The sequence below is a fragment of the Dermochelys coriacea genome, chromosome 8 (genome assembly GCF_009764565.3).
Source record: "Dermochelys coriacea isolate rDerCor1 chromosome 8, rDerCor1.pri.v4, whole genome shotgun sequence".
Classification (NCBI taxonomy): Eukaryota; Metazoa; Chordata; order Testudines; family Dermochelyidae; genus Dermochelys; species Dermochelys coriacea.
In genome coordinates this window covers 9,359,316-9,372,355 of record NC_050075.1, presented here as the reverse complement: position 1 = coordinate 9,372,355, position 13,040 = coordinate 9,359,316, and the positions used below count along the sequence as shown (strand labels likewise).

The 13,040-nt window shown below is 43.4% G+C and overlaps 2 protein-coding genes across 4 annotated transcripts in view; one reads left to right on the top strand and one right to left on the bottom strand.

Moving 5' to 3' along the window:
- HNRNPAB (heterogeneous nuclear ribonucleoprotein A/B) overlaps positions 1-983 on the top strand; it is a 17,939-nt gene extending 16,956 nt beyond the window's left edge. For both annotated transcript variants that reach the window (XM_043491169.1, XM_043491170.1), the window contains one exon: positions 344-983. The gene's annotated coding sequence lies outside the window, so the exon portion shown is untranslated. The remainder of the gene's footprint in view (positions 1-343) is intronic.
- PHYKPL (5-phosphohydroxy-L-lysine phospho-lyase) overlaps positions 1-13,040 on the bottom strand; it is a 16,591-nt gene extending 3,551 nt beyond the window's left edge. Inside the window, exons 1-6 of one of the 2 annotated variants that reach the window (XM_038412316.2) lie at positions 12,683-13,040; positions 7,518-7,636; positions 5,839-5,998; positions 989-1,063; positions 314-401; positions 95-211 (exon numbers count right to left, since the gene is read on the bottom strand). In XM_038412316.2, coding sequence (XP_038268244.1) covers positions 95-211; positions 314-401; positions 989-1,063; positions 5,839-5,998; positions 7,518-7,636; positions 12,683-12,741 — 618 coding nt within the window. In that variant the 5' untranslated portion in view covers positions 12,742-13,040. Of the gene's footprint in view, positions 1-94; positions 402-988; positions 1,064-5,838; positions 5,999-7,517; positions 7,637-12,682 lie in introns of both variants that reach the window. The other variant, XM_038412315.2, reaches the window with a different exon arrangement.

Sequence of the window (13,040 nt, the reverse complement as noted above, 5' to 3'; positions counted from 1 at the left end):
TGGATGGTCTGAAATGTCTGTTGCTGCTGATAAACTCTACTACTAATTCCCAGCACTAAAGAGTCAGTGAATAGATTAGGAAAGATCTTTTCACCTTTCTGCCCCTTTTTTGTGCTTGCTCAATTATTTTTTTCACTTCATTGGCATAGGCTAGGACTGAATCTTTATGGTCTTCTCTGTATATCCCGCGGTACGTGTCTGGGAGAGGAGCCTGAACAAGGGAACAATGCCTTATGATTAGTAATGCCACAGATGTGGTGGATAATACGTTAATAGAAATAGTCGAGGTATACAGGCTGCAATATGTACATACCACATGGACCCATTCCTTTTGTCCTTCTAGATTTCTGAATTTATATGGACTTATGTCAATCAAGGATGTCAGATGTCCATGGTAAGCACTTAAAACAAAAACAATGTAGCAGCAGAACTAAACAGTAATTTCCATATTATCACAGTTCTCTAGAATTAATCTGGTTTTGCACCCTTTGCTGTCAGACAATCCAGCAGACCAAGATCTGGTCACATGGCCCAAAATAGCTTTGCACAGGAATTTATCAACCAGGTCAACTGTATTTGGGATTTTGGCTCCTACTTTCCACCCTGTTTATTTGGTAGAAGAAATTGACATCAATCCCCCACTTCTTTGGCTTTCAATGGCTTGTTTCTACCATCACAACTCTGTGTATCAGGAAAAATATTATCTGTTGGCCATGATCAGGAATCAAATTGGAACTAAGCCCCAAAACTCCAGATGCAGAATCTTTGCTGTTTCTTATGTCTGCTTTGCTAGTTACTGTATTTTAACGGACTATTTTTTGTTATAGTCACTAGTACCATTGACACCTCTACAGGGCAAAATTACGTGAAAGAAATAGAAAGGGGGTAGTTGAATAAAATTGTGCCTTTTCTTTAGAAATGGCAATTAAAATTACTAAACAAAAATAAAATACAGTAGATATTATTAAATATTATTTGATATACTTACTGGTCCAGAACAATAATATCCTCGTGTTTTGTATATTGTCGTGCCAATCTCAAGGCAAGATCATTGGCTTCTGATCTGCAATTGACAATTCAAAAGCTATTTCACTGCACACACATGGACAGGATATGAAACCTTGGCCCTCCTTGCTGTGTTATTTTGCATCCACAAATTACATCAGTTGCACATGCAAATAATCACAGGTGCAAAACTGCAGCCCACTGGGCTGGATATGACTGGGATTATGATACTACAGTGCACTTGCTAGATACAGGCTTGGAAGGATTAGAGCAGTGGGTCTCAAAATTTTTTTTACTGGTAACCCCTGTCACATCGCAAGCCTCTGAGTGTGACCCCTCCAATAAATTAAACACACTTTTTAATATATTTAACACCATTATAAATGCTGGAGGCAAGCGGGGTTTGGGGTGGAGGTTGACAGCTCGCAACCCCCCATGTAATGACCTCATGACGCCCTGAGGGGTCCCAACCCCCAGTTTGAGAACCCCTGGATTAGAGTGTTTATTTGTAAATGTTCACTGTACACACACACACACAACCAAATGGAAAATACTTCCATCTACGATAATCAAAATAAGAAAAATGCTGCTTGAGAATGTAGAGTTTGAGTCAGGGATATTTACTTTGTATATTCTGATGTGATATTGACAATTTCTGCTTTAATGTTTTTCTTAATGTTTGTCATTAAATAATTGTCTTCTGCCCCCGTTTCACGTAACTGAAAATTTAAATGGATTAAAAGAAAATTGAATTCTGTCAAGCCTAGTTATAGCACCTTTCAGCAGAAGATCTGAAAGCATTTTACAACAGTGGATAAGTACATAATATAAAATTACCACAGAAGCAGGCCAAAACAATCATAGCCCTGATTAGTTTGAAAGAAAAATTATTACATCTGAAAATAGAAATGAATACCCTTATACTGAAATCTGACTACCTGAAAAGAACTATATTTTAGGGTAGGAATCCACAGAGAGGCTAACTAAGGATAACATTAGCTAGAATGCTTCTTTGACCATGGGATGCTCTTCCAGGAAGATCTGCTGGGAAAAGATGGGGATCCACCTGACCAAGAAGGGGGAGAGCATCTGCATGCAGTAACTTACCAACCTAGTGAGGAGAGCTGTAAACTAGATTCAAAGAGAGTAGGTGACAAAAGTTAGCATAAAAAAGGCAACTTGAACAAAGGGCTAGGTGTTGGAGGGGACATGGAAAATTAAAACGTCATAGGAGCAACAAGAGGGAAATCAGTGGGAGATCTGCTTAACAGCTTTGATGCCTATACACAAATGCAAGGCATATGAGAATAAATGGGAAGAACTGGAAGTATTAGTACATAAGCTACACTAGGACTTAATTGGCATCAGGGAGATTTGGTGGTATAAGTCTCATGACTGGAATATAGGGGTATAGCTTGTTTAGGAAGGAGAAGCAGAATGAAAAGGGAGGAGGTGTTGCATTATTTCACAAGAATATATACACTTGTTCTAAGCTTCAGAAGAAGGTGAGACACAAACCAGTTGAAAGTCTCTGATATAGGAGGGAAGGCGGGGGTGGGAAGAGGGATGATGTCATGGTATACTATATCAGGAAGAGGAGGTAGATGACGCATTTTTAGAACAAACAACAGAATTATCCGAAACAAGACCTGGTAGTCATGGGGGACTTTAACTACCCAGACTGCTGCTGGAAACAGAATATGACAAAAGATAAAATTTCCAGAAAGTTCTTGGAATGTATTTGGAGACAATTTTTTGTTTCAGAAAGTAGAAGTAACCAGGGCGATGGCCAATTTAGACTTGATTCTGACCAACAGTAATTAGGGTGAAAGTGATCCTTTTCTTAAAATCATGAAATCTAAGGAGAGAGAGAGAGAGAGAGAAAGAAAAAGAAAAGCAGCAGAATAAGGACAATGGACTTCCAAAAAGCAGGCTTTAACAGACTCAGAGAACTGGTAGGTAAAGTCCCATAAGAAAAACAAGGGAAAAGGGGGTTTAGGAGATCTGGCAGTTTCTCAAGGAGACAATATTAAAGGCAGAACTGCAAACTTTCCCAGTATGGCTGCATCAAGAATTCTGAAATTCTGCATCAATTATCTGAAAAATCAATAAGGAATCCTACAAAAAGTGGAAACATGGACAATTGCTAAGGAACAAGACACAAGAACAGCACAAGCACATGGGGACAGAATCAGAAAGGCTAAGGCACAAAATGAGTTATACCTAACAAGAGACATAAAAGGCAGTAAGAAGAAGTTCTTTAAATGTATTAGGAGCAAGAGAAAGATGAAGTAAAGTGTAGATCCTCTAAATAGCCGGGAAGGAGAGCTAATAACTGATGACATCAAGAAGGTGGAGGTGTTTAATACCTATTTGGCTTCAGTCTTCACTAAAAAAAAAGATGTGACCACATACTCACCACAATTAATATTAACAACCAGAGGGAAGGAGTGCAAACCAAATAGGTAAAGAAAGAATATTTAGATAAATTAGATATAGTCAGGTTGGCAGGGCCTGATAAAAATAACAATCCTAGGAGTAACCTTGGAACCCTCAGCAATTATCTTTCAGAACTCCTGGAGGACAGGGGGAGTCCTAGAGGACTGGAGAAAGGCAAACGTCGTAGCCATCTTTAAAAAGGGGAACAAAGAGGACCCAGGGAATTATAGTCCGGTTAGCTTAACTTCAACACATGGAAACATACTGGAATAAATTTGTATGCATCTAGAGGATTATAAGGAATAGCCAGCATGGATTTGTCAAGAATAAATCGTGTTAAACCAACCTAATTTCCTCCTTTGACAGGGTTACTGGCCTAGTGAATGAGGGGATCAGTAAAAGTGATCTAGCTTGATTTTAGTAACGCTTTTGATACCGTCTACATTTCCCTAGTTTAGCATATGAGAATGACATGCGAGTCTATATGAAATTAATATAAGGTAGGTGCACAACTGGTTGAAAGACCATACTCAAAGAGTAGTTATCAATGGTTCATTATCAAACTGGGAGGATGTACCTAGTGGGTGCCACAAAGATCAGTCCTGGGTCTAATACTATTCAAAATTTTCATTAATGACTTGAATAATGGAGTTAGAGAGAATGCTTATAAAAATTGGAGATGACATCAAGCTGGAAGGGAGTTGCAAGTACTTTTGAGAACAGGATTAAAATTTAAAGTGACCTTGACAATTTGGACAACGGGTCTGAATTCAACAAAATGAAATTCAATAAAGGCAATTGCAAAGTACTTCACTTAGGAAGGAAAAATCAAATGCACAGCTACAAAATGGGGAAGAACTAGTTAGGTGGTAGTAGTGTGGAAAAGGATCTGGGAGGCATAGTGGAACACAAATTGATTATGAGTCAACAATGTGATACAGTTGTAAAAAAGGTGTATGTTGGGGTGTATTAATGGGAGTGTCATGTGTAAGACTGGGAGGTAGTTGTCCCACTTTACTCAGCACTGAGGCCTCAGCTGGACTACTGTGTTCAGTTACAAGGGCCATACTTTTGTACTAAAGATGTGGACAAACTGGAGAGAGTCCCGAGGAGAGCAACAAACAGTATAAAAGATTTAGAAAACCTTACCTATGAGGAAAGGTTTAAAAAAAAAAAAACAGGCCTTTTTGTCTTGAGAAAAGAAGACAGAGGGAAGATTGTCAAATATATGAAGGGCTATTATAAAGAGGACAGGGATCAATTGTTCTCCGTATCCACTTAAGGTAGGAAAAGTAGTAATGGGCTTAAGGTGCAACAAGGAAGATTTTGGTTAGATATTAGGAAAGACTTCATAACTACCAGGATACTTAAGCTCAGGAATATGCTTCTAGAGAGGCTGTGGAATCCCCATCATCGTACGTTTTAAAGAACAGGTTGGACAAACGCTTGTCATGGATGGTCTAGATTTACTAGATTCTGCCTCAGTGCTAGGGGCTTAATTTGATGACCTCTCAAGGTCCTTTCCATCCCTTCCTTTCTATAATTCTATGATAAATCAGTTTAGACAAGAAGCTATAGAAGCTACTACTATGAAAATTAAATTTACGCTGACTGCTTTTATTGCAGTATAGATAGTACTGCCTTTAAAGACTGACAATTTTTTGAAAAAAAATTATTGCCCGATAGAGCAGAGCCTTTGAAATAGAATAAAATGCTCTTCAGAATACTCTTTGTATCAAAAGTGTATTTTAGTTCATATCCTAATGTATAGTATATTTGCTTGGCAAAAGTAGTTAGCTGGAATTGTATGTGTAAGTTGACCCGAACATTATGGAATTTAGTCTTCTTCTATAATGCAATATTGAGATAATATAGTACACACTTCTATTTGATGCATGGGGAACATTAATAGAAACATTTAAATGCATAATTAAATATAATAATAAAATTTCAAATGTCAGCATCCAGTACTGGAATATCCTCGTACCTCAAAAATAATTTAAAACAAGATTGGCAAGTCCACGTAAGCCAGAGCAACCACAGACAGATCGAGAAAAGGAAAAAACCCTTAGTATGACAGAGTGAGAAACACATCTAAATAGTATGAACTGTTCATGTTTTCTTCTATAAGCTGCTTTTTAAAAGCTTTTCAAAACCACTGTGTCTTCCTAATTATTTAGAAACTTAAACCTTTAGAGCAGCAAAAGTTTAAAAAGGATAAACTCCAGCAGCTTTCTCAAAAAGTCTGAAATTATCTGAAAAACCAGACAATGCATGATCTACACCCATACTTACAAGATCCTGAAGCTAACTACTTATAATGAAGTGTATAGTCACTATACCTGTACCTCAGCTATAGCTAAGAGTTTATCACTAGTAATACCTCATACTTACCCTGAATTCAAAAAATAGAATGTGCACAGCTTCTCAGGCAGTGTTTTAGAAAGTCTCTTTGCATAATCCACCAAATTATCATGGAGATAGCGAGAATTTGTATTTAGCAACTGATTTTGTTCATGTGCTGCTTTTATTACATCAGGATGGCAGTGCCCAACTGAAAAAAAAAAAGGGGAGTTTTAATGTTCTCTCCATTCATACAAGTTCTTTCCCTATGACATTTGTTGTTGACAAATAGATAAATATACACCAGTGGTTCCCAAACTGGGGTTCACAGAACATTACAGGGGGTTCGCCAGAAAAATTTCACTAATAGCGGCCAGAGGACCCCGGGCATTGGAGGCAGCAGGTGGGACCCGGGTGCAGGGCAGACAGCCCGAGCCCCAGGGAGAGCGGGGCAGGGCAGCTGGGGCTGGCAGCCCGAGCCCTACCCCCGTCAGCGGGGTAGCCAGCCGCCCAAACCCTAGCACTCTGCGCGGGTCTGGCAGCCCGAGCCCCAGGAAGAGTGGGGCCAGGCAGTTGGGGCTGGCAGCTCGAGCCCTGACCCAGTCAGCGGGGGAGCTAACAGCCTGAACCCCAGTGCTCTGTGTGGGGCTGGCAGCCCAAGCCCCAGGGAGAGCGGGGACGGGCAGTTGGGGCTTGCAGCCCGAGCCTCAGCAGTCAGTGGGACTTGCAGCCCAAGCTCAGTTGACTGGTGTGGTCAACGGGGTTCAGCAGCAGGAGCCCCACGGAGTGCGGAGGAAATTTAAACTTAAATCCCTGGAAATATTCATTTTTAGGATGGGGGTTGATGAAATTTCACAATTTAGTGAAGGGGATTCATGGGCTGTTAAAGTTTGGGAACCACTGATACCCACTGACATGCTCCCATATTTCTTATGGCGCAGAAGTTGACATTGTTCCCTGTATTGCAGCAGTAGTGTATCAACAGTATGGTCAGTGGGCAAAGACACAGTGCTGGTATGCTTGGAGAGTCTACATTAGGGTGCATCATCTGGTTCACAAGTTGTTCTGGTTGTATTTGTTAAAAAATTGCTTTAGTTCATATTCTTAACCAGATTTCCTGGATCCTGTGAATCAGCTTGCTAAATCTGGGATAGTATCCAATTTTTAATCCACTGAACTGTGTGTGCACTCTGCCCTCTAAATCCTTCAAATGCATAGCTCTGCATAGGACTACAAGCCTTGACCACTTTGATAGATTCCAAATACATGCAAGAGGAAACATCTGGATTTTCCACTGAAGCAGCGGTCAAGGAGTAAGCAAAGAAACAGTCTTAGGGGAGAATATACACAAAAAACCCCGCCTTACGGTAAAACGTACACAAATGGAACAGACCCTATAAAGTCATTCATTGCTTACTTGATCTACTTTTGGCTGCATAAGCAGGAGTCTTGTGAATTTCAGGTTACTGCGTTTTTACAAAGACTGGGCAGAAAGCAAATGGGGAAAATTTCATGTATACACACCTAGAAATCAAAGTGTGTCAATAGTATTGTCCAAATTATAGACCCAAGAGATGTTTTCCAACCAAATGACATAAAAATTGGGCTTCTGCAATGCAACATAGTAGTGCCTTCTTCATTGTTTTTATTCTGTGTGGTTGAATTCTCCCAGAATACTGTTGCCTTCATTTAGAACAACCTGGTAACGAATAATGTTATTTTAAACTTACCATGAGACACATTGTTGATACAGTCAAGGTATTTTCTTCCTTGTTCATCATATATATACTGGCCTTTTGCTCTAACAATCTTCACCGGATCTTCAGGAAAAAAGAGCTTGCAAGAAGAGCTGTACCAAACATCAAAACCACAAAGCTTCTTTAACTATAAGATCCTGATAAAACATCTAAAAGTCACATAGAATTAACTATTACCAATCTTTTTGTAATTTTAACCAAAGGCAAAAAGGAAGCAATATTTTCTCAAAATAAACTAAACATGAACTGCCTGCACTCTACTTCAGTCCCCTCAAGCAAAGGTTGGAGAAGAGAGAGAGGCTCTCTCTTGTACCATGCTCTTTAACAGTCAGCCAACTTAGGTTTTGGTGGACCAGCAGCGAAAACCAACTTCAAAATCAAGAGCCCTTCACTGAGAATGTCTGACCACCAAACTCCAGTTTTTAAATATAGGGACTTATATCTAGTGTCTTGTCTGATCGGAAATGCTCTGGTCCCCTCTTTATATTATTATTACATTAACATTTCAGAGAGCTATATGTCTCCACTCCCTTTGTCTCCTTCAAGAGGCACATACACTAAATTCTGTTAAGCTCTCCTCCCAAATCCGATCTTCTCAACTTTTCATAATTTTTTTCACTTTCCTTGTATTCTCTATACGGTTCTGATCCTATGGATGGACCTGTGCCCACATGCAACCTTGGTGACTTCTGTAAGTCTCTGCATGGTTGCTGCAGTCTGCCCACATCGTTTTCTTTGCAAGATTGGGACCTAACCTCGGGTGGGCAAACTTTTTGGCCTGAGGGCCACATCGGGGTTCTGAAACTGTATGGAGGGCTGGGTAGGGAAGACTGTGCCTTCCCAAACAGCCTGGTCCCCGCCCCCTATCACTTCCCACCGCCTGACTGCCCCCCTCCGAACCTGACCCATCCAACCCTCTCCCGCTCCTTGTCCCCTGACTGACCCCTCCTGGGAACCCCCCAGGACCCCACACCCTATCCAAATCCCCCTGCTACCTGTCCCCTATCCACACCCCCGCCCCCGCCAGGCCCCCCGGACTCTCATGCCTATCCAACCCCCCACCTGTTCCCCATCCCTTGACCGCCCCCCCACCCCAGAACCTCCGTCCCATCCAGCCGCCCCTTGCTTCCTGTCCCGACTGCCCCCCCAGGTCGCCCTGCCCCTTTACCATGCTGCTCAGAGCAGCAGGACTGGCAGCTGCACCGCCTGGCCAGAGCCAGCCCCGCTACCCAGAATGCTGGTGGCATGGTGAGCTGAAGCTGCGGGGAGAGGGGACAGCCTCCCCAGCTGGGAGCTCAAGGGCCGGGCAGGATGGTCTCGCGGGCCATAGTTTGCCCACCTCTGGCCTAACTGATCAGTGTTGTTTTATAATGAGGTGCCCAAACAAGTGCCTGCCCAAGGGAGCAGGAGAGAGAATTCCTACCTGATGAAAATATGTAGTTTCAAGTAGTTATTAAAGGAACACCATCAACTTGAAATTAGTCAGTGAACTAGAATATGTTATAAGAAGGCTAAGATTTTGTCATGGTTATTTTTAATAAAGGTCACAGACAGGTTATGAGCAATAAAGAAAAATTCATGGAAGCCGTGACCTTTCTGTGACTTTTGCTGCTGCAGCTCCATGGTTTCTCCCACCACCATGGTGGCTGGTAGCTCTGGGGTTCCCTCTCCGCTCATGGCATCTGGGAGCTGCAGGGTGACCATATTTCCCAAAGAGAAAATGGGATGCCTCTGGTGAGAAACTGGGGTATCCCTCTCTGCCCACGTGAGGCTGTCGCCCATCGCTGGAACCCTGACGAGGGCCCCCTCAGGAGTCTGTCAGAACTTTGTCGTGGGAACTCTGCCAGGGCCCCATTGACTGTCAGCTCCAGAGCCCTGCAGCCCCTGGGGCTGAAGCAGAGAATGTCATGGATGTCTCTGGAAGTCACAGATTCTGTGACTTCTATGACCTCCGTGACATAAACATAGCCTTAGTTAGTACCTGTGCCAGTTTGTGTGGATTTATGACCATATATTTCTATTGTCACAAATCTATTTTTCTTGATTCTATTGCTGTATGAAAGACCCACACTAACCACAGGGGACACAGACTGACCATGCACACAAAATGCTGTCAAATACACAAAGAAAACGAAAAATAACTCAGAAAAATAACTAACTCAGTGACAGCAATCTTACTTGTAACAATACTATAACAGTAGGTAAAAAAATACTCTGATTTTTAAGTTTATAGTGTTCCTTTAGCAGATGAGAAGATAGCACTTATTAAGAAATCTGGCTTCCAATGTCGATGACTGTGGACACATCAATTAGGGGAAGATTAAATTCTAAAGGTGGTTCCTCATGTTGTGTGTATGACTGAATCTGTAACACATTTCTTTTAACACCAGAGCTTACTTTCAACCATATCCTTCCTGTCATAAAACCTTTACAGATTAAGAAAAGCCAATTGAGAGAAGTCTGTCCTTAGTCTTAATTTCAAAGGTCAACAGTCACATAAACAGATTCCTTGCTATTGTCTTTGTTGCATTCAACAGTTCTAGGAGCTTTTATGGTCTTTTTGAAGTGCAAAGAAATTTCCAATAGTTCATTTTCTTCTGTTGCCAATTATTGATCTCTGCTGAGGAAAACTAGTATAATAAAGGTACTTCTGTTCGGTATAATGTCTCAGCAACACTTCTGGTTTTGAGCTGTAATATTATAAAATGAAGCAGAATATGTGAAATTAAATATAAATGAGACATTTTGCAATATAAACAAACATAGCCTCATAACATAAGAGCAGCCATACTGGGTCAGACCAAAGGTCCATCTAGCCCAGTATCCTGTCTTCCAACAGTGGACAATGCCAGGTGCCCCAGAGGGAATGAACAGAACAAGTAATCATTAAGCGATCTATCCCATCGCCCATTCCCAGCTTCTGGCAAACACAGTTTAGGGACGCCATTGATGGACCTATCCTCCATGAACTTATCTAGTTCTTTTTGAACCCCGTTACTGTCTTGGCCTTCACAACTGTGACGTTACACTCCATATTAGGTCGACTGCGCGTTGTGTGAAAAAATACTTCCTTTTGTTTGTTTTAAACCTGCTGCCTATTAATTTCATTTGGTGACCCCTAGTTCTTGTGTTATGAGAAGGAGTAAAGAACACTTCCTTATTTACTTTCTCCACACCTGTCACCATTTTATAGACCTCTGGACCTCCTCCCTTAGTCGTCTCTTTTCCAAGCTGAAAAGACCTAGTCTTATTAATTTCTCCTCCTATGGCAGCTGTTCCAAACCCCAAATAATTTTTGTTGCCCTTTTCTGAACCTTTTCCAATTCCAATATATCTTTTTTCAGATGGGGCGACCACATCTGCATGCAGTATTCAAGATGTGGGCATAACATGGATTTATATAGAGGCAATATAATATTTTCTGTCGTCTTATCTATCCGTTTCTTAATGATTCCCAACATTCTGTTCACTTTTTTGACTGCTGCTGCATATTGAATGGTTTTTTTTTTTAAAAGAGAACTATTCACAGTGACTCCAAGATCTCTTTCTTGAGTGGTAACAGCCAATTTAGATCCCAGCATTTTTTTATTTATAATTGGGATTATGTTTTCCAATGTGCATTACTTTGAATTTATTATCATTGAATTTCATCTGCCATTTTGTTGCCTAGTCACCCAGTTTTGAGAGATCCTTTTGTAGCTCTTCGCAGTCTGCCTGGGACTTAACTACCTTGAGCAATTTTGTATCATCTGCAAATTTTGCCACTTCACCGTTTACCCCTTTTCCCCAGATCATTTATGACTGTATTGAATAGGACTGGTCCCAGTACAGACTCCTGGGGGACACCACTATATACCCCTCTCCATTCTGAACACCATATGTGTTTATTTAAATACACTGAAAATATTAACTAAGCAAACAATGAAATATATTTATATTTTGAAAATATTTGTTTTCACTCCTTACAAAATACTAAGAGCCTGATCATCATCTCAACTCCACCAGCATAAATCCCATTAACAGCGCTGGCATTACTCCTAAATAAGCCTCGTGTTAATCCAAAATAACCCTTCTGGATTTACAGCGGTGTAACTGAGGCTACCTCTTCACTTGTGGAAGTGTTAGACTACAGACACAGCACACTCAGCTAGCCCAGGTACGAAGAGCAGCATAGACTGCCAGACACGGCTTAGGCAGGGGTTCTGGAACAGTTTATAGCGGGGGATGCTGATGAAGGAAAGCACGTATTTGGTGTTTGTTAATGCTATTTCAAGCCAGGGGGTGCAGCAGCAACCCCGCTTCCAGCACTACCGGGCTTTGGCGAGTAGAGTGCCCCACGCACCTGAACCCACCGGTCATATACTCTACATACCTCTTTATATACAAGGCGGCCTGCTCTTGTTTAAAGTGCTATTTTAGCAGTGGAGTGTCTCACTGCTTCCCTGCGGCCAGATCCTTTCCCCACTGCCGGAGCCTCTCCCTGCAGCGGTGTAGCTACACACCGGTGACGAGGGTGGATGCAGCCTGCCTTTCTTTCACTGCGGCGGGGAGTTACACGTGTAACGGGCTGTACCCTACACCCCACCCTGAGCGCGGGCATAGCCCGGGAGCATTATCCAGACAGTGGAAGTGATTAAACGTTAAAGAAGCGGAGTCAAAATTACGTTCAGCCGTAGCCTGTGTTAATGCAGAAATCCAAAGGGGGGGGGGATTCTGAACCCCCCCCCCCAAATCCTCAGATCAATGAATGGGGGGGGGGGAGACAGAAGATGTGGGCTGCGGGTTATTATTTCTATTCTGTAGGAAGCGCCGCGACCGCAGAGGTTAAAAGAAAAGAGCCGCGAAGAGCTCTGCTGACATCCTCCCGCTACCAGGCGGCGCAGCGGAGTGAATTCCGGCGGCTCCCTTTCCAGCTCATGCAAACATTGAGAGAGCTGCGCCGGGAAAGGGGCTGCCCGCCCTCCACCCGCGGACGCTGTTCAGGGGAGGGCCATGGGCAGCCCGGGGGGTTCCTCAGGCTCGCAGCCCGCGGGCTCGGATGAGAACCCGGCGCCTTGAAGGCCCGAGCCGGAGCCGAAGGAAAGCGGCGACCCGTCGATGCTTCCGCGCAGCACCTGAGCCCGCCCCGCCGCGCCTACCCGATGAGCTGCCTCCGCAGGGCTAGCGTCTCGCGCCGGGAGCACGCCTGGGCCTGCATGGCTCTTCTCGCACGGCACGGCACGGCACGGCACGGCAGCCCCGCCCCGCCGCCGTCTCTCCGGGCGGGCTCGGCTCCAGCCTGCCAGCCCCGCCCCCGCCAGCGCAGCAGGTCCAGGTCCAGGTCCAGGTCCGGGCCCGGCCTCGTTCGGGGAGCGCCAGGCCCAGGGCGCTTCCCGCCAAGTCACGCCCCTCCCCTCCCCTCCCCCGAGGCTCCGCGCCGCAGCTGGGGGCCGAGAAGAGCCAGGCTGGGGCGGGGAGCTGGCGGCGGCGGGGGTTAGATTGGCACCCTCCGGAGTG